This window comes from Lynx rufus, unplaced genomic scaffold (assembly GCF_022079265.1).
Source record: "Lynx rufus isolate CCGP_SWC_20201006 ecotype Redwood Valley unplaced genomic scaffold, mLynRuf1.p SCAF_7, whole genome shotgun sequence".
In the NCBI taxonomy this organism is placed as follows: Eukaryota; Metazoa; Chordata; class Mammalia; order Carnivora; family Felidae; genus Lynx; species Lynx rufus.
The window spans coordinates 94,643,011-94,665,343 of record NW_025814889.1 but is presented as its reverse complement, the minus strand read 5'-3'; the positions used below and the strand labels follow the sequence as shown (position 1 = coordinate 94,665,343).

General features: G+C 39.6%; 1 protein-coding gene across 1 annotated transcript in view; it reads right to left on the bottom strand.

Annotated features, from left to right (window-relative positions):
- The window catches only part of MYRFL (myelin regulatory factor like), a 131,778-nt gene that overhangs the window by 18,568 nt on the left and 90,877 nt on the right, over window positions 1-22,333 (bottom strand). Inside the window, exons 12-15 of the mRNA XM_047066388.1 lie at window positions 22,044-22,152; window positions 21,186-21,295; window positions 3,740-3,903; window positions 3,065-3,128 (exon numbers count right to left, since the gene is read on the bottom strand). Coding sequence (XP_046922344.1) covers window positions 3,065-3,128; window positions 3,740-3,903; window positions 21,186-21,295; window positions 22,044-22,152 — 447 coding nt within the window. The remainder of the gene's footprint in view (window positions 1-3,064; window positions 3,129-3,739; window positions 3,904-21,185; window positions 21,296-22,043; window positions 22,153-22,333) is intronic.

The window sequence follows — 22,333 nt, the reverse complement described above, 5'->3', positions numbered from 1 at the left end:
GGGGGTCACCCATCTACCTCTTGGAGGTAGAGAAAGAGAAGGAAGGAAGAGGAACACTAGATTGGAGGAGAGCTACTCAGGAGACCTCAATCTTCCTCCAGAACAAGTGCCACCATCGGCAGCTATGTGGAAGGCAAGGCAAGGCAAGGCCCAGCCAGGCCTCTTACCATCTGCTAAGGTCCACCAACTGCTCACAACCAGCACTTTGCTCATTAACACAGCCACCCGTCCTAAGAGTAGCACATTCCACCCACACGCATGTGTTTCAATGACCCAAGGATCATAGGGGCTCCAGGGAACAGAGGATACCTAGGCGTTGATGTCATGGAAGGGAAAGTCAACCTCAGAGAAATAGCCAAGACCTCATGCAAAGACAACACAAGGGAAGGAAAACATCCCCATTATTTGTACTTTATCAAGCTCCCTGGAAGACTCATAATATGCCAAAGTATGAGAACACTCAAGTTCTAATAAGAGTGAACACTTGCATAGTATTTATTATGTGCCATGTTGTCTTGTGAGTGCTTTATATATACTAATTTATTTAATGCTCAGATAATCCTCAACAACCCTCAGAGCAGGTACTGTTATCATCCCCATCTTATAGAGAAGGGAAAAAATGAAGCATAGGAAGGCTAAGTTCCTTACCCAAGATCACACAGCTAGTAAGTCATACAGCCAGGATTTAAACCAAAAAATATTTGGCTCCAGAATCTGTGCTCCTAACCACAATGCTATGTTGCCTCCCTTCTCCTGTCTGTAAAACAAAAGCACACTATACAACTTAGATGTTATTGTTATTATTCAAAAGGTTTTCATGGCCTACCAAGGGAATTCTATAACAGGTGGTCCAGGAAATTTGAGCCTTACCTATATTTTCAGCCTTACCTCCTACTCTCCCCCCAGCCGACTCTCACCTAATCCTTTAATGAAGCCAGTGCTGGCCCCCAGATTTTGCTTCTGCCAGCCTCTCTGGAACGTCTCCTATATCTAGCCAGAGCTTACTCCTCCTAGAAGGGCTGGCCCCATAATGCTCTGCAGCACTCTGAGCCTTTACAATATTTACCACATCCAGATACAACTGTTCTTGTATTGTTCTCCAATATTCCCTGGCCACCTAGAAATTCCTTCAGAGAAGAGGCCATGTCTTACTCACTTTTGTCTGCCTCCCACTTACAACAGTGACTGCAAGAGGTCTCTGAGTTGAATGGGTGCTCTTCAATACCCACATAAATCCTCTACTCTGTGTCCACAAGCCAATCCCCTTCCCCACCCACATACCCAAGAGACCAAACTACTTAATGTGTTTAATTTAACAAAAAATGTTTTTAAGTTTTTTATTTAAGTAATCTGTACACCCAGTGTGGGACTGGAACTCACGATTCTGAGATCAAGAGTCGCATGCTCTTCTGACTGAGCCAGCCAGGTGCCCCAATGTTTTTAATTTAGATTATGAGCCTTCAGGGAAGATGATCAGACCTGGTTTTCCATTCATGCATTCATTTAACAAATACTGCTTGAGTACCTACTATGTGCCAGTCCCTGGGGAAGGCAGACATGGGGCCTGTTCTCATGAATCACACATTCTAGTTATTATTCTGACATAACTGCAAAATAAAAGAAATTCCCCAAGTGCAGAGTGAGAGCTACAGAGGTTGCACATAACCGAATTGCACCAATCAGTGCCACCATGGATGTAGGTAGCATTTCCTCCATCCCATTGCAAACTGGTCAGTACAAACAGTACCCTTCCCACACAACATGTTTAATAGTTTGTGTTTATTGAGCAAACTGCCATGTGCTGGGCACTGTGGCTAAGGGCTTCACCTTCTTTAATCCTATCAACAATCTTTGCAAGATAGAGCCTATTATTATATTTATTTCTCAGTGCAATTCAGTAACTTGCCCAAGGACACTTCTACATATATATTTACCCATGTATTTATGTTTATTTGTACACCAAGTAGCTTGTCAGCAACATAACATTTTTAGCAGTTTTTAGTAGAATATTAAACTCTTTCTGAATTCTTCTAAAATAGGTCAATGCAGGGGCACCTGGGTGGCTCAGTCAGTTAAGCATCCAACTCTTGGTTTCAGCTCAGGTTATGATCTCACAGTTTGTGAGTTCAAGCCCCCTGTCTGGCTCTGTTCCGACGGTGAAGAGCCTGCTTAGGATTCTCTCCCTCTCTTTCTCTCTCTGCCCCTCCCCTACTCTCTCTCTCTCTTAAAATAAGAAAATAAACTTAAAAAAAAAATAGGTCAATGCATTATAACATGAAGAATAGAGAGTAAATGGGGGCAATGGCCCAAACACCAGATCAGTCCTTAATAAGATATAGATTAAGGTCATGAATATCTTCCCGGGGAAGGGCCACCTTCGGGAACACTGGTGGGTCAGAGGGAACAAGCTGGGTTTCATGGCATTTATGAATTGTACTAGGAAGGGAATAGTGCAGCTTCTCCCTTACTGACACTCCTCTTCATTGAAGAGGGTGTACTTTAAATCAATAAATGATTAGCCTTCACTTTTTAAGGTAAATGTTACCCTATTTGATGAAAGTTCTCTTTATTCATTAATAAAACCATCACACTTTAACCTTTGCAAGAAAGTGAATACCTATTTCCCCATTCACACATAGAGTACTAACTATCAAAAGGGAAAAAAGGGATTTAGGGGATTAATGGAAGTCCCCCTGGGATCTTCTGAAGCCATAGATAAGGAATGAGGTTGAGTTAAGGCATCCACACAGATCTTGCAGCCTAAGGCCATATGCATGTGGAAGCTGATGAATTTCACTTGATAGAGGCAATATATTAAAAAAAAAAAACCGGCAGAATAGTATTTCTGAAATGAACATGTTCTGTACTTATTTCTCTAAACATCTTTTTGAAAAAACTATTAAAGGGGTAGTAATTAAATACCTAAAGTGCATGAAGATGCAAACAAGGGAGTCTATCAACAGATAAATGAAGGGAAGCATTTTTGATCAATTTCTCTAAACACTCTTTTTTTATATATATGTACAAAACATTATCACTGTGCATTACAAATAAGTCTATTTACCTTGTTGGTTTTTTTGGGAATGGCCTTTCTTGGAGAAGATGCACTAACAGCTCTGCTAAATTTGCTTTAAAAAGAGAGAGAGAATGTTAATTACCGTTCAAATGCCTCTCCAGGAGTTACACGACAAAAGCCCAGGCTGCCACTAACACAGCAGTATGATTTTTTCTGTAATACAGTGGTAATTTTACAAAGGAAAAGTCAAGGCAATTGAGAGTTCCTTTTGAGAAAAAGAACCTTAGTAAGCGTAAATGAATGCGTTAAATGTTGTATTTCTCTTTTTCTCATAATTAGACCCCAGGAAATGTGCATTTACCTCCTTAAATGAAAAAAAAAAATTAGAAGTTTTTCCCTGAGAACCAAAGACAATTTTCTAAATTTAGAAATGGCCACTTCTATTCCTTAAAGGAGAAGTCATCCTTTGTAAAATGCAACATTTCCTAAAACACCTTGCTCTTAAACAGACACTTCACGGTTTGTTTCATTTTCAAAGTAGCAACAGAAAAAATAAGAACATTATCACATAAGGCAATTGTGTCCCAAAACATTCTAAAAACAGAATAGGGACTTCATTAGCAGAAAGTAGTGGTTGCTGCTTGATCAGAAAGACCATCTAGTTTGATCTGGTTATGGAAAGGCCCTATTGTCTCCTTTCTCCTGTGGTGCCCCTGGATATACCTGAGGGAGCTTGCCTCACTGGCTGAAGACTTCAAACTACTGAGCCGCTTTAGCCTGGCCAGCTTTCTGTTCCATATTTCTAACTCTTCTATTCTTTCTTCAAGGTTGTTTGTTAGTTTGCAGAGCTGCTTCACTGCGCCCACATTTTCCATAAAGATCTGGTCCTGGAAAGGAAGATAGTACAGAGGGCATAAATTTGCAGTTTGAGACCACCAGGGAACTGTCTGAGCCTATTCGAAGACAGTTAAAGTATACCACTGAAAATAGTTATATACACACCCAACCTCAAGTTCATTCAAGACAAAACTGGAGAGGTTTGCAACTTGAAATGATCTTGCTAAACTGCTGGCTGTGTAGTCAAACTGCTTGTGTTCAATTTGCAATAAAATGGAAATATGTCCTTGGAATCCAAGAGAGAAAATGGAGCAGAAGGACACTGTCAAGTTTGGAATCTGAAGATTTATTTTGTATGGCCATTATACTATATTTAAAACTCATAAAAAGAAAGAACAGGCTTCTGAATGTTGATTTGTGTGTACATCACTAAATCCTCATAAGAAATGATTCTTGTTCTTCCTGGTAAAATGTATCAAATTACTTAGGTGAAGGAGAAAGGAATGAAGACCTGGGCTTTTCTCTGAGTTCTGCCACTTACTAGATGTGAGACCCCATATAAAACAAAACAACTTCTCTGAGCTTCAGTTTCTTCATACTGAGAAGATAATTCTTGAAGTGTTAATTTCTGCTTTAACATCTCATGATCTACCATGTACAATTTAAATTTAGCCTAACTCCCAAACAAAATTTAAAACAATAACACTTAATTCTATCTGTTCAGGGAAGGTCACTGACACATCAGAAAGAGCAAGAAAGGGAAACTAACCAAAGCCAGAGTGTGCAAACCATCTCTTCTCCAACCCACATACTGTAGTTGTCATAGAAACATGTGTGTCTGTCTCTCAGCCATAACAAAAACACTGGAAAGCTCTCATCAACCCATATACTGATCCTATGACCTCCCCTCCTTTCCCCCTCTCTGTTTACAAGTTCAGAATGCCAAAGAATTCTTTGGGGCTCATAGAAGCTGATCCACTATGGTAAAATGATGAGGTCAAAGCCAAGAGAGAAAGATTGTTTTGTAGTTGGGGGATCAAACTCAGGGCTATGTGTCTTTGAGATTCTCATGATGCAAAATGAAGCTTTAAAGGTTTCAAACACTGTAAAGCAACCACTCAGAAAGGACTCAAAAGCTCAACATTACAAACTTAAAGCTTAGTTCATGAAGTTTAAAGGCATGCACACTGGTATAAAACACAACAGTAAAGGTAAATATATAGTCAATTTCAAAATACTCCAATACTGTAGTATGAGATGTGTAACTCACTTAACTCTAGTATAAAAGTTAAGGATAGGGGTGCCTGGGTGGCACAGTTGGTTAAGCGTCCGACTTCAGCCAGGTCACGATCTCGCGGTCCGTGAGTTCGAGCCCCGCGTCAGGCTCTGGGCTGATGGCTCAGAGCCTGGAGCCTGTTTCCGATTCTGTGTCTCCCTCTCTCTCTGCCCCTCCCCCGTTCATGCTCTGTCTCTCTCTGTCCCAAAAATAAATAAACGTTGAAAAAAAAAATTAAAAAAAAAAAGTTAAGGACAAAAGTACTAAAAGTAACTACAGCTACAATAATTGGTTAATGGTGCATACATAAAAAAGAGGTACATTATGACATCAAAAACATAAAATATGGAGATGTGAGTAAAAGGGTAGAGTTTTTGTATGTGATCAAAATTCAGTTGTTATCAGCCTAAAATAAGCTGTTATATCTATAACATATGTTATATAAATAAGCCTCATGTAACTATAAAGCTAAAACTTACAAAAGATAAAAAGAAGAGAGTCAAAGCATACCACCACAGAAAATCAGTTCACAGAGGAACACAGTCAAAGAGGAAGAAAGGAACAAGGGAACAGCCAAAAAACAATGATTAAGATGGCATTAATAAGTCCTTCCCTATCAAAAATTACTTTAAAAATAAATGGATTAAATTCTCCAGTCAAAAGGCATAGAGAGAGCAAATGAATTTTAAAAAGACCCAACTATATGCTGCTCCTTACAAGAGAGATTCACACCAGCTTTAAGGACACATGTAGCCTTAAGGAATGGAAGAAAGATACTCCATGCAAATGGAAACCAAAAGAGAGCAGGGGTAGCTATAGTTACATCAGATAAAATAGAATTTATGTCAAAAATTGTAACAAGAGACAAAGGAGGTCATATAATGCTAAAGGGGCCAATTCATTCAAGAGAATATGTATCTATATGTGTCTATATTCTATGTGTGTGTATATACACACACACACACATACATATATATATATATTTATATATATATATATATATTTCTCTATCTCTCTCTCTATATATAGATTAGATATTGGTATATCTATATCCAGAAAGAGAGAGAGAGAGAGAGATCCAACATCAGAGCACCTAATATTAAGCAAATACTAACAGACCTGAAGGAAGAAATAGAAGCAATACAATAATAGTAGGGGACTTCAGTGGTCTACTTTCAACAATGGATAGCTCATCCAGACAGGAAATCAAAAAGGAAACACTGGGCTTGAACTATACTGTAGACCAAATAGACCTAACCGACATATACAGAAATTCCACCCAACAAAGCAGAATACAGTCTTCTCAAATGCATTCAGAATATTCTCAAATCTAGATTATATTTTAGGTCACAAAACTGCGTTACAAATTTTAGAAGATTAAAATTGTACCAAGTATCTTTTCTGACCACAATGGTATGAAACTAGACATTCATAACAGGAGGAAAACTTGAAAATCCACAAGTAGGTGAAAATTAAACAATACATACTTGGAAAACTAATGAGTTAATGAGGAAATCAAAAGGGAAATAAAAAATATCTTGAAGCAAATAAAAATGGAAATGCAGCATAATAAAACTTATGGGATATAGCAAAATAGTCCTAAGAGGGAAGTTTATAGCAATAAACACCTACATTAAGAAGAAAAAAGAGGGGCGCCTGGGTGGCGCAGTCGGTTAAGCGTCCGACTTCAGCCAGGTCACGATCTCGCGGTCCGTGAGTTCGAGCCCCGCGTCAGGCTCTGGGCTGATGGCTCAGAGCCTGGAGCCTGCTTCCGATTCTGTGTCTCCCTCTCTCTCTGCCCCTCCCCCATTCATGCTGTGTCTCTCTCTGTCCCCAAAATAAATAAACATTAAAAAAAAAAATTTAAAAAAAAAAAAAAGAAGAAAAAAGAAAGATTTCAAATAAACAACCTAATTTTATACCTCAAGGAACTATATAAAGAACAAACTCAGATGAAAGTTAGTAAAAAGAAAGAAATAACAAAGATCAGAGCAAAAATAAATGAAAAAGAGACCAGAAACACTACAGAAAAGATAAACAAAATTGAGTTAATTTTTTTTTTGAAAAGATAAACAAAATTGACAAACCTTTACCTAGATTAAGAAAACAAAGAATGAGAGAGAAGACTCAAATAAATAAAATTAGAAAGGAGAGGTGACATTGCAACTGATACCCCAAAAACAGTAAGGATCATAAGAAACTACTATGAACAATTGTACTCCAACAAATTGGGTAAGTGGATGTTCCTAGAAACATACAACCTACCAAGACTGAATCATGAAGAAATAGAAAATCTGACAGGCCAATTAAGAGAAAGGAGATTAAATCGATAATCAAAAATATATCAGGGTGCCTGAATGGCTCAGTTGGTTAAGTGTCTGACTTCAGCTCAGGTGATGATCTCACGGTTCATGAGTTCAAGCCCCACATTGGACTCAGCACTGGCAGTGCAGAGCCTGCTTCGGATCCTCTCTCTCTCTACCCCCCCCACTTGCTCTGTCTCTCATTCCCTCTCTCTCTCTCTCTCTCTCTCAGATAAATAAGTAAGCTTCAAAACAAACAAACAAACAAACAAACATCCCAACTAACTAAAGTCCAGGACCAGACGGCTTCACTGGTGAATTCTACCAAACACTTGAAGAAGAATCAATAGAAATCCTTCTCACCCTCTCCCAAAAAACTGAAGAGGAGAGAACACTTCCAAATTCATTTTAAAAGGTTAGAATTAACCTGATACCAAAGTGAGATAAAGACATTACAAAAAAAAGTCAATTATAAGCAATTATCCCTGATAAACATGGATAAAAAATTCTCAATGAAGTATCAGCAAATCAAATTCAATAATCATTAAAAAGATCACACATCATGACCAAGTGAGATTTATTCCTGGGATACAAAAGTGGTTCAACATATGCAAATCAATCAATGTGATACACCACATTAATAAAATCATAACATCTCAATAGATGTGGAAAGTGCATTTGACAAAATTCAGCATCTTTTTTTTAAATGTTTATTTATTTTTGAGAGAGAGATGAGAGAGAGAGAGAGCAGAGGAGGGGCAGAGACAGAGAGGGAGACAGAAGATCCAAAGTGGGCTCTGCACTTAGAGCAGAGAGCCCAATGTGGGGCTTGAATTCACGAACCATGAGATCGTGACCTGAGACAAAGGTCTCAGGACTAAGCCACCCAGGGACCCCTCAGCATCTTTTTGAAAAAAACTCTAGACAAAGTATAGATGGGCTATACCTCAACATAATAAAAGCCCTATATGATAAGTCTATATCTAATATTACACTCGATGAAAAGCTGATAGCTTTTCCTCTAAGATCAAGAACAAATCAAGGGAGTTCACTCTCCCCATTTTTACACAACATAATACCGGAAGTCCTACACAAAGTAATTAGACAACAAAAAGAAATAAAAGTTATCCAAATTGGAAATAAGTAAACTGTATCTGTTGCAGATGATATGATCTTATATACAGAAAGCCCTAAATATTCCTTCAAAAAACTATTAGAATTAATAAATTTAGTAGAGTTGCAGGATACAAAATCAACATACACAAATTAGTTGCATTTCTATACATTAACAATGAACTATTTGAGAAAGAAATAAAGAACCCCATTTACGAGGGCATTAAAAACAATAAAATACTTAGGAATAAATGTAACCAGGAGGTGAAAGACCTGTACACTGAAAATTATACAACGTTGGTGAAAGAAACCGAAGACATGAAAAAATGGAAAGATATCGTATGTTCTTGGATCAGCAGAATTAATACTGTTAAAATGTGCATACTACTCAAAGCCATCTACAGATCCAGTGCAATCCCTATCAAAATTCCAATGGCATCCTTCATAGAAACAGGAAAAAAAGTCCTAAAATTTATATGGGACCACAAAAGATCCCAAATATCCAAAGCAACACTGAGAAAGAACAAATCACACTTTCTGATTTCAAATTATATTATTAAGTTACAGTAATGAAAATAGTACTAGCATAAGAATAGACATATAGACCAATGGAATAGAATCGAGAACCCAGAAATAAACCTACACCTATATGGCCAACTAAAATTTGACATGGGAGCCAAGAGGACTCAGTGAGGAAAGGATAGTTTCTTCAACAGTGTGGGGAAAATTGGATATTCACAAGAAAAGTATGAAATTGAACCCCTATTCTACAAAAGTAACTCTAAATAAATTAAAGACTTAAATGTAGACCCAAGACCATAAAAATCCTAGAAGAAAACATAGGGAAAAAGTTTCTGGACATTGGTCTTGGGAACCATGTTTTGGATGACACCAAAAGCACAAGCAACAAAAGCAAAATAAACAAGTGGGGCTAAATCAAATGAAAGAGCTTCTGTACAGCAAAAGAAACAATCAACAAAATTTAAAGGCAATCTACAGAATGGAAGAAAATATTCACAAATCATATATTTGATAAGGGGTTAATACTCAAAGTACATAAGGAACTCACACAAATCAACAGCAAAAATAAAAAACTAAAAACAAAAAAAATAATCTGATTAAAAATGGGCAAAAGACATGAATAAACATTTTTCCGAAGAAGACATACAAATGACTAAAAGGTACATTAAAGGATGTTGAATATCACTAATTATCAGGGAAATGCATATCAAAACAACAGTGAAATATCACCACATACCTGTGAAGATGACTATTTTGAAAAAGGCAAGAGATAACAAGTGTTAGTGAGGGTGTGGGGAAAAGGGAACCATTGTGCACTTTTGTTAGAAAGGTCAGTTGGTACAGGCAGTATGGAACTCAGTATGAAGGTACCTCAAAAAATTTCTGGGTATATGTCTGAAGGATATGAAATTACTGTCTCTAAGAGATATTTGCACCCTATGCTCATTGCAGCACTATTCACAATAGCTAAGATACAGAAACAATCTAAGTGTCCATTGATTGACAAATGAATAAAGAAAATGTGATACACACACACACACAAACACACACACACACACAAATGGAATATTATTTAGCTATAACAAAGAAGGAAATCCTGCCATTGTGACAACACGGATGGACCTTGAGGGCATTATACTAAGTGAAATAAGTGAGAGACAGAAAGACAAATACTGTATGATATCACTTATGTGTGGAAGCTAAAAAAAGCCAAACTCAGAGAAACAGAGAGTAGAAATGGTAATTTCCAGAGGCTGAGAGATGGGGGAAATGAGGAGATGTTTGTCAAAAGGTACAAACTCAGTTTAAAATGAGTAAGTTCTGGGAATCTAATGTACATCATGATGACTATAGTTAACAATCTTGTATTATATACATGAAAGCTGCTAAGAGAGTAGATCTTAAATGTTCTTACCACATGCACACAAAAAATGATTGTGTGGGTGATGAATGTGTTAACTAACCTTATTGTAGAATCACTCTTCAATAAGTATGTGTATCAAATCATCATGTTGTATGCCTTAAACTTGTATTATACCTCAACAAAGCCAAAAAAAATTCAGTTGGTAAGGTAGGATAGTTGGTGGGGGGGTTTAAATAAAATGAGATCGGACACAAATTGAAAACTGTCGAATTTGCTAAGTATATACGTGGGTTTCACTATTAATCTCAGTTTGTGTATGTTTGAAGTTTTTCATTAAAAATGTTAACAAATAAATCGGAAAGCAAAAACAAAAACAAAAAATCTCCCGACAAAAGCTCTTTAAAATTTTCTAATTCTGTTACAAATTTTTGCTTACTTCTAAGTTTATTTTAATAAAAATAAGGCAGCAATCACGAAGACAAGAATATTGTTCTATGGTTCTAAATCACAGTAAATGTCCTATGACCATTCACTATGTTTACATTGTAGAAAGCTTTATACTATAATTATAACTGGTCACTATGTCCAAGCAGTGGTCCCAGACCACTGGGAATCCAGACAGATTCCCAGCCATCATCTCTGACTCCTCCTCCGTCCGCTTACCCACAGGCGATCCCACCATGCAGTGCTGTCAGTTCAATGTCCCAAATCTCCTGAATCCACCCACTTTTATCCATCTTCAATGGCACTACTATACCTAACATTCTTTTCTATTTTTCTCGGCAACCAGAGAAAAATACCTATATTGTAAACACCTAGAGATAGGGCCGCATCTTGTCCATAGTCGATGTTCCAATACAGGCAGAAACTCAGTATGGATTTGATGATTAAATGAACGAATATTCTTACCAGGACTGTTCGTGTCATGTGGCATTGAGAGGTCATAGCACCATTCTCTAGTGAAATAAAGAGTGGCCAAACTTCAAGTTTATTCTTTTGTCTGAGGTTGCTCTCAGAAAAGGAAAAAGACTGAGGTCCAAATTCCATTTCCATGTTAGGAAATGTCCATGGAAATGTGGGTGAATTAAACAAAGAAATACTAGTGTGTAACACCCTCAGCTCAATGGGCGACTGGTTGGACAGTATCCAGCAAACTGGTTTCCACTTGGGTTGGGTCCTTTCCTCTTTGGGAGGGTTTGGCTCAGGAAATGGATAAAAGTCCTTCAGTGCCTCCTCACTCCCCAGGTAACCCTTGCAGAACACAGTTTGCAGGCTCCCGGGTCCCCGGCATCTCTGATGACAAAGGAGCCTACAACAGGAGCAGCCAGGCAGCAGAGCTCATTCCTTTTCTCTCTGGGGGGCTGCAACTTGTCCTCTATTGAACACTAAATAAGGGGAATGAAGTCTGATCACAAAGCAAGCTTTGAGAAGTTGAAACAGGCTCTTCTTATTTCTTTCCCAGAGACAGTCACAGACTTGAAAATTTCTCCTGGTGGCATCTGATGTTGCATGAACTAATGTTTTATAATAAAATGATGGGAATAAAGTAGCCTGTAATTGAGCATCGTGAAAATGACTACCAATGGGAGAAAAACCTTTAGCCAATGGATGTGCCAGGCAATTATTTGGCCTTTGAATAAATTCAGCTTTACATCTCTGTCCAAGAGTTTATTTTGTAGATAGCTCACCAGGCCTTGATACGGATTTAAAAAACAGAATCCCAGGGGACCTGGGTGCCTCAGTCAGTTAAGTGTGCGACTTTGGCTCAGGTCATGATCTCATGGTTCATGGGTTTGAGCCCCGCATCGGGCTCTGTGCTGACAGCTCAGAGCCTGGAGCTTGCTTCAGAATCTGTATCTCCCTCTCTCACTCTGCCCTTTCCCCGGCTCTTGCTCCATCTCTCTCTTTCTCCAAAAATAAACACTAAAAAAAAAAAAAAAAAAAAAAAAAAAGAATCCCTAAACCAGAAAAGCAGGCTGCTGAGTTATACTTTAGTAAAGCATAAAATTCCAGGTATTAAATCAGTGGCTTGACTAAACAGGCCTATCTGATTTTCAAAGTATTGCCACCACCTGCTGCCACAATATTTAAATTGCAGTCTTAGGTGTCTGGAATAACATCTTCTTTTCCTAACATTTCATTACAAAAATTTTCAAGCACACAGAACAGTTTTCAAAAGTGTTTGGTAAATGCCCATATATCCTACCACTTAAATTCCACAATTAGCATACTTTCTCACATATCTCCATCTATCCAACCATCTTGTTTAAATACATGTTTTAAAATAAAAAACACTCCTGTATCCCTCGGGTAAATTCCTAGCAGTGTTATTGCTGGGTCATAGGGGAGATCGATTTTTAAATTTTTGAGGAACCTCCACACCGTTTTCCAGAGCGGCTGCACCAGTTTGCATTCCCACCAACAGTGCAAGAGGGTTCCCGTTTCTCCACATCCTCGCCAGCATCTATAGCTCCTGATTTGGGTGATGGGTATTGAGGAGGGCACCTGTTGGGATGAGCACTGGGTGTTGTATGGAAACCAATTTGACAATAAATTTCATATTAAAAAAAAGATAATTATTAGCAAATTTAAAAAAATAAATAAAATAAGAAAAAACAAACGGAGACTAGACTTGAAAATTCCCTGAGCAGACAAAATTAGTTTACTCATTTAACAAAGCTTAATTTAACTTATTTTGCACAACCAACTTGACATAGGTCATCTCTTGCTTGTGCCCCTGGAAATCAGCAGCAAAACATGAACTGTTTCCCAAGGTTGACTAATTTCCTATGATTTAAGAAAATTCTAATATTATAACCAATCAGAGTGAAAAATAAACAGTCACTGCCTTCTCTCTATATAAGCTGTTTCATAATAATACACCCTGGATCCTTATTCCATGTTTTGGCTTCAGTGCTCCCAGTTTGCAAACCATCTTTTTTGTGTGTGCACAATAAACTTTTACTAATCACTATTTTGGTGATCCATTGGTTTTACTTCTGTTACTTCTGAACTTTTGACACATGAAAAAAATGAGCAGTAACTTTTTAAAAGAAGACATAACTACAAAAAGAAATTTTCCTACAAAACCAATTTCCCAAGAAAACAATAAATGTCATGTTTCTCTTTAAACTGTTACTACCAGAGGGGAGCCTGGGTGGCTCAGTCAGTTAAGCGTCAAACTTTGGCCCAGGTCATGATTTCCCTGTTCATGAGTTCGAGCCCCACATGGGGCTCTGTTCTGACAGCTTAGAGCCTGGAGCCTGCTTCAAGATTCTGTGCCTCCCTCTCTCTCTGCTCTACCCCCGCTTGCGCTCTGTTTCTTTCTGTCTCTCAAATATGAGTCAACATTTAAAAAAAATTTTTTTTGAATGTTTACTACCAGAAACAAGAGGATTTTTCTCCCTGCTTCCAGTGTGAGGAGCTCTTAGGAAAGAAGATGGCCTACAAACAAATCATCAGTTGTTAAAATATCCAGGGTTGCTTTTAATAACATACTAGCTGTAAGGCAATCATCAGTCTTGGAGTCAAATCAATCATGTGAGTGCAACAGAGAACGTTTACCTCCGACAGGAAACTTATCGCCACTGCCAGTAAATGAGTTCTGCTACCTCCCTTGATGAGAAAAGATTAGATTTTTAAACCAGCTGCTGACTAGGACATTTAAAAGCCCCCATTTTGGGGGAAGGGGAGCAGGAGATACAGGCTTCCAGTTACGGAATGAAGAAGTCAGGGGAATAGAAGGCACAGAACAGGGAATACAGTCAGTATACAGCGGTAGGGTAATAGTGTTGTGTGATGACAGACGGCAGCTGCACTTGTGGTGAGCGTAGCATGATGTACATAAACTTGTTGAATCCCTGTGTTGCACACCTAAAACTAATGTGACGTTGCGCATCAACTCTCTTCAAACGTTAATGATTTTAAAATAAATAAATAAATAAATGCCTACGTTTGGATTCTGGGCCAGCCATATGAACTCAAACTAATATGAATTTTTTTACAACTCAGTTATTCTGAATAAAAACATAGCATGTGTCATTCTGTCAAAAAAACATCAATCATTTCAAAGACAGCTAATGTGGTAGCCATCTCTGAGTGGCATCTGGAAAAAAATTATCAACAATTAACCATTTATTAGGTTAATCCTACATTACAGACCTAAAAGTTGTGGTCTTTTTTTTTTTTTAAGTTTCTTTCTTTATTTTGAGAGACAGTGTGAACTTGAGCTAGGGAGGGGTAGAGAGAGAAGGAGAGAGAGAAAAAGTCCCAAGCAAGCTCCCCCTTGTTAGAGCAGAGCCTGATGCGGGGTTTGAACTCCCAAACTGTGAAATCATGATCTGAGTCAAAATCAAGAGTTGGCTGCTTGACAGACTGAGCCGCACAGGCACCCCAAAAGTTGTGGTCTTAAGAAAACTTATATTTAAAAAAATCGTTTAAAAAAAAAAAAGCAATTGCTTCCATGGGGGAAAAAGTGATTAAGGTAGAATTTTAAGTTGCTATACTAAAGTTGTATTTACTGAGAACTATAAAGAATAAAGTAATTTGGTCTGTATAGTAATGAAAGTGACTTTATAATCCCCCAAACTTGCTGAGCCAGGTTTTGGACAAAGTCTTACCTGATGCTGAAATCCATGCTCTTAACCACCTTGCCATATACAATCGGTGATTTTTCAGTCATCAAAATCAACAATATTTTGTTAACGTTCATTATCTTCCCATCCCGTCTCTTTCCTCCCCATGTCCTCATCCATCCTCTCTGCTCACTTGGCTTTCTGACACTGTGCTTGCCCTTTAGTCTCCTGCATTAGCCCAACCCTCTCAGCCTTCCCAGGTCTCTTCCTTCCTCTCTGGGCCTCAGCTAGAAGAAATCTGCTGCTTTTAGTCTACTTGCTTCTTATTCCGTAAGAACTGAAAGCCTATAGACCAGGCAAGTAGCAGGAAGTAGGGGTGGGATGTCCCAGGAAGCCCTTGTAGGGAAGCTTCTCCTAAGCATCATGTCACCAGATCTGGTATTTCAAGGGAGCCAGAAATCCAAAATTTGCGTGAAGATCTCCTAATTTTTAAAAGTTATTTATTTATTTATTTATTTATTTATTTATTTATTTATTTATTTATAGAGCGAGCAGGGGAGGGGCAGAAGGAGAGAGAGAGGATCCTAAGCAGGACACGGGACTCACAAACTGTGAGATCACGACCTGAGCCAAAGTCAAGAGTCAGATGCTTAACTGCCTGAGCCAGTCAGGTGCCCCTAAGATCTCCTAATTTTTACAGATATGCAATAAATTTGAAAAATTTTAACACACCATGAGGAAAAGAAGAGTGTAAGCCAGACTTGGCCACAGGCTTCTGATCTGTGACCAGCATCCATAACCTTTCCCTTATTAACATCTTCACCCATGTCTGCAGCTTCTCCTCAAGCCCTACTGTGCTCTCAGTCTCCACACTCCTACTCGCCACTGGGCATTTTCATCCAAATGTTCGGATGACATCTCAAACTCAAAATTGAACTCATTTTTTCCACTAGAAAACCACTTCTCCCATCAGATTTCCTTATATTAATAGAACTACTTCTCTTCTTTATTTGAGATTCAGAAACTCAGCCATTAACATAAACAAATTCTTACGAGAACCCACAATATACCAAATACGTACTAAACAGCACAAGATTGACAAGGCACATTCTCTGACCCCAAGAAGCTCACAGTCTAGTGGAATAGATATGGAATAGAAACAGAATGACAACACAGTATGATAAACATTCTAGAAGATGTTATATTCAGAAGCCTAAACCAATGTAGAGACAGGATCAATCAAGGCATCACAGAATTCATTAGGTCATTCAACCAGTATTTGTTGAATTCCTACAGTACTCTAAGCCCTGGGCTTGAATCCACAAATAAAGTATAGGAGATATAGCTTTGAAAAATATAGAATATTTTTGGAGTCACACAATTAACCAGGGAGACTGGCAAAGAATAAATAGGCAAATAAGATAATTCCAGCTAGGGACAGAAGTCTCCAGGCTGTCGTGAAGAAGTTTGCAATGTGCCCCCTTCACAGAAGCCCAGCTGAGGGGCTGGATGGGGTCTGCACTGGCCCAGAGGAGGCACCTTTTTCTAATTACAGCAAAGGCACCACGTATCCTCTCAGTGGTCCTGAATCTTACAAAACAGTGAAACCAAGTGATGTGGAGACTATTTTAGATGAGGTGGTCAGGGAAGGTCTTGGCAGTGAGATCTAAATGATGAGATCATCTAAAGGAAGGGTCTTAAGGGCAGAGAACACTCAACAGAACAGCTCTGAGGCAGCAACAAAGTTTGGTGAGCATGAGAACAGAAAATAAAAGTTGTAGGGGAGGGGATAGGCAAACCAGATGTGCCCATGTGTGCAGAGACATGGTATTATGAAGGTGTTTTGGGGTTGGGGGGAGTGGGTGTGAGTGTTAGGAAATGAGTTAGAAATAGAAGATTCCATCCAGATTGTGGAGGGTTAGCAATAAACCAGTGAAGAGCCAAAGTGGGAAAGGGAGATCGTATGATTAGAGGTGCTTAGTTTTGTTTTTGTTTTAGGGAGAAAAGTGAGAAACATAAAGAGAATAAAGAGGGAAATAATAGACAAGATATGTCACCAAAGTTAGAACAGCAGCACTTGGTGTCTAATCAAATACTGTGCATGAGAAAAAGGAAACTTTGAAAGGCTATCTGTGATGCTCCACCCTCAGTCACACCTTTGGACCCCAAGGTCCACCACTGTCTTCTGTCACTTGTCTCTCAGTCCCCCGCTTCCTTCTCATCTGTGAACCCCTGCCTAGTGTCCACAGACAGGAGCACTGAGCATCCCACAGTACTTGTCACACTGTCATTCAGAGTTCTATTCTTATGTCCTATCTCATCACCCCGCTTAGACACCCCGCTTAGCTGCTTGAAGATAGGAACCCTGTCTTACTGAGCTTTGCATGACTCAAACAGACAGTTCCTGCCACATTACAGTTGAAGGAAAAGAGAACCAATGAAAAGTAACTACATATTAAGGCATAGTAGGGTGGCTTATATCATGCTATTGTAACATACACACACACACACACACACACACACACGCGCACACACACACACACACACACACACACACACATTACTCAAGGCCTAGTTATTCGCAGAGTGAACCTCATCTTTATAGAAGCTTAGTTGTAAATTCACTTCAGGCCACTCTTACATTTATTGAGCACATTTTTCTTACACCAAACACACCTAATAATACTGCTCAAGAAATGTAGCCATCTGGTCCTAAATAATCACAGAAATCAATAAAGTTGCCAAGCGAAGAGACAGATGAGTAAGCCAAACAGCAAAGCCCTCACGGTCTAATGCAGGGTTAGACTGCGGTGGTCACCTGCCATGGCTCCTGGCTCTCAGGACCAGCCCCCTCCCATCACTGAGCTTTCACTGGGGTACACGAACCATGAGGATTTTGTAAGAAGAAGCAAATTATCCCAGGTAAGAGAAGTTCATCATGCACAGTCATCTGTCCTGAGAGACAAAGGTGACTTATACCAACTTTGACCGACAGCACTAATCTCCAGCTCTGGTTGGTTACATGGGCAGTCTGTAAAGATCTAGCCATTTCTGTTTCTTACTTGGGCATAACGTTGCAAAACGTGCATATGGAAAATATAGCGCAGTCACGGAGAGCAACATTTCAACATTTTCATGTGCATTTCTAGTTTGCACTTCAGCTTCAACAAAAATTTCTTTATTAAAAAGGGACATTCAGGGGCGCCTAAGTGGACCAGTCGATTAAGCGTTCAACTCTTGATTTTGGCTCAGGTCATGATCTCATGGTTTGTGGGACCGAGACCCATGTCAGGCTCTGCACTGTCAGCCCAGAGCCTGCTTGGGATTTTCTCTCTCCCTCTGCCTCTGGCCTTCCCCCACTCATGCTTGTTCTCAAAATAAACATTTAAGAATAACTAAATTAAAATAAAAAAATAAAAATGGGACATTCAGTGGAAGAGAAATAGAGTGTAGAGGGAGAAACTGTAACTGAACCTGACCTATTACTATGGTACACAAAGCCCAGGAAATCCTAGAGAAGTTCCTTAAAACAAGCAGTCCTGGATATGGCAACCAAGGCCAACATGGCACCCACACAAATGGGTAGGAGGCCAGGAAACCAAGAGGCTCCCTGTATATCTTGTCCATTGTACAATTAACAAACAGCATGGGGCAATAGGAGTCACATTACCCATGTTCTTAATAAGAAAGAATAAAGGAGATATTCTGTGAAGTATTTATAATGTAGTGGAGGGATATTTCACAGTGTTGAGGATTAAACCAGCAATTGAAATCTATCCTCAGAAGTGAACCAAGGTGGAAGGCCAGGTTTCAGAGCATGGAGGTGTTCACCTGCTCTTAGTGTTACAGATTCTGTAAACGAGGGTGGTCTTGGTGATGTCCTCATAGACTGAATCACTACAAGATCCTATTACTCAGAGAATCACAACCTGTCCATTCTGGACTCCTGTCAGTTTGATTTACTTATAAACTGAATGCTGCCTTGGCATGGATTGCTTCTCAAATGACAAATGAGCCTGGCTGCCTGCAATAGGAATACCAACCCTTACTTTCCCAGGGCTCTAGGCTTGCCTTCTTAGGAATGAATTTGGGTTGTAGCCTCTGTGGGGGACTGAGGGAGTGGGTAGCCCTTGGAACTGCTGTTGCTAATAATCCTGACTATCCTCATTCAACTCAACTGGGAATGGGAAGACACGGGGCCAGGGGAGAACTAACGATTTTCCTGAAGAGTGACAATCATAAGGCCCTGGACGGATGTTACCTACACAGAAAACACAGAAATCTCTTCCCTGGGTGTTCCATCAAAGGACCACAGCCAAAAGAGATATGGCTGCTACCAAATGAGTAACCCCAAGAGCCCTACCTTGGTAGCCTAATGACACATTCCCAAGGCTGCACCCTGAGCTTGATGGCTGTGCCTACAAACTTTATCTCACCCAGGAAGCTTCTAGAAATGCAAGACAGTGAGGATGACCTTATTACATGAATCCCTCAGAATATCCCTTATCATATAGGTATGATATATGATATATGATATATATATATATATATATATATATATATTACTGTTTATTTTTGAGAGAGAAAGAGACAGAGTGCAAGCAGGGGAGGGACAAAGAGAGAGAGAGAGAGACAGAATGCGAAGCAGGCTCCAGGCTTCAAGCTGTCAGCACAGAGCCCAACGCAGGGCTATGAACCGCGAGACCATGACCTGAGCCAAAGTTGAACACATAACCGACTGAGCCACCCAGGTACCCCACCCTTATCTTATATTTTAAGTAAATAATTGGGAAACTTCAGTACTTTATTATTAAAAATAGATTTCTCATGATAAACCTCTGAAGGGTAGCCCAGGTCTGAGGGCATGACCCAAGAGCTGCTTCTATTCGAGATGGGTCTGGGAAGCAGGAGTAAGTAACTCGACCTCTGCCCCTCTGTCCTTGCAGTCTTGGGGCAGAGCAGGCCATCCAAGCCCATTATCTAAGTATTTGTTGTCCAAGCACTTGTAGGGAGAAGACCGAGGAAGGACCCAGCATGGAAAGGCACCATCTATCCACCTTGCTACTCCAAGTGTGGCTTGCTGACCACAGAGGGTGGAAAAATTGGCATCACCTAGAGGCTGTTTAGAGATGTAGGATCTTGGGTCTCACCCCATTATTGCTGAATCAGAGTCCGTATTTTTTAAGTTCCTTCACTGATTCACGTACACTTTGAAGTTCGAGAAGCACTGCCCCCGTGAACTGACAGATTACAAATTAGTCTCAACTCAGACATCTCTCCCTACAACTATAACATCCCCATGTCAATCAGTTTTCCCTCCAGCATCAAATATAACAGTGCAATGTACAGCATGTCAGCAGCAGGGTGAATTTGCCAACCTTGCAAAAAATGCAGGATTTCACAGAATTCATAAACCTGAGCTTGGAGAACCACTCAAGCCACATACATACACACACACACACACACACACACACACACACAGAGCAATGGCAAGCAAAGGAATGACAGCCTTAGACCCCTTACCAAGAGAAGGGGAGCTCATCTACAAGATGGGGACATTCCTTCAAAAGAGAATGATTTGAATATCAAAGAATTCAGATGGGCCCTTGGGAAAAAACGATGAGGCTCATGAATATCTTTTTAAGACTGACCCACTTTATGTGTTATGAAAATGGAACATACAACTTTGTTGAAAAACTATGCTTGAAAAGAAAAATCAACACTCCATTCAGCCTTTAATCAGGCTAAGAATTTAATTATTTGATCCTAATGACAACGTAAAGTATATTAGATGAGATAAATTACACTTCCTCAAGTTTGAGTTCCATTTTCTAAGACAAGGCTGATCAAATCTTGCTGTCACTATTTCACATGACATTGGGTCACATTTTAGTTGTGCTCCTGTTAAGTGGACTTTCCCCAGGCCAGTTTTTCTCCGACAGTTAAGACCTGCTCCACTCTACTGTCACTGTTACATATTCCTTTTTCTTTTTTGCCTTACGGAGCTTCTTTTTGGTACCTCTGAACAGCTTAGCATAACTGATACCAATTACTCCATAGCTGAGTGAGGCTTTCTTTTTACTGTCTCGTTTCCTGGTTGGAAGTTTCAGTGCATGTGGTACCACAGAAAGGGGTTCACCATGGGGTCATAGCTCCAATGGCAGATCTACTCAGTGGTTACCTTATCGACCATGAGGAAGTTCTCCAGCGTCTCCCCATTTTCACAGGTGACATTACCGACCTCTTTTACAGCTCTGGGCAGGATCTCTCGTACCTCCTGGGCGATCATTCCTAGACACAAACGCTCCCAACAGGTTTAGTGAGGAAAAGACCTTTCTGGAGAACATCCTCCCTAGCCTACATCAAAATGGAAGGCTGACAGCCCCCTCCAGGACATCTTTGCAAATACATGCTTATCCCCTCACAGCTTTCGCTTTGATCTAGGATACATTTGAAGCAAAGAAGGAATTTTGAGCCCATAACCACCATAGGATTAAAAGCAGGGGTGTCATTTTCTTGACTTTTCCTTGAGACTCTGGGCCGGATTTTGGAAGGAGGGAGTAAATACCTTCAAATCCCTGTATATAGAAGTAAGGGTGGGGCGTTAGCTTGATTTCCTTTCTTTTCTTACAGGAGGATTTGCCACCTAAATGGTCCCTCTTTCTCTAGGATTCCTGGATCGGAGTACAAACACCACTCTGCCCCTTCTCTGACCTAGACTGACCTATTCCACACCTCTCCCTCTCCCGGGTCTGCCTTTTACAGCTGGAGCTGTGATCTGCCCCCCAGCTCTGAGCAAGATGATTCCAGTGAAAAGAAACAATGTATTCAAAATATTCTGCCAGTACCTTGGAGTGTAGGAGTAAGGATGGGGGTGTTGAGTCAAGATGACACAGAAATTTCTCTCACCTTTCCTGTTCTAGTGATTACGGATTTCACAGAGGAAATCAATGCCATAGCACACAATCTCCACATAAAGAGGGAATTGAACTTTTAAGAGTTGACAACACAAAATTAAAAAGGGAATTTGTGTGCATACCTGTTTGATGGGCAGTGTTTATTCCCATTGAAGATGCAAACTCTGGTTTGTAGTCGTATTCAACAATCCTCATTTGGGCTATTCGTCTCAGCTGCTCATTTGTGTCAACCTAATTTAATTAAAGAAGAGCGGATTTCACCCATTTAGATATTTCCCATTCAAATCAATGCCCAAAGAGACCCAGAGAAATTAGGAATGTTGACAGCAGGGTTCTTTCCTCTTGTCCGAACTATTTTAAGGAAAGTTTATGTTTTTCTCCTCAGAGAAACTAAAGCTTCAAGGTCCATATC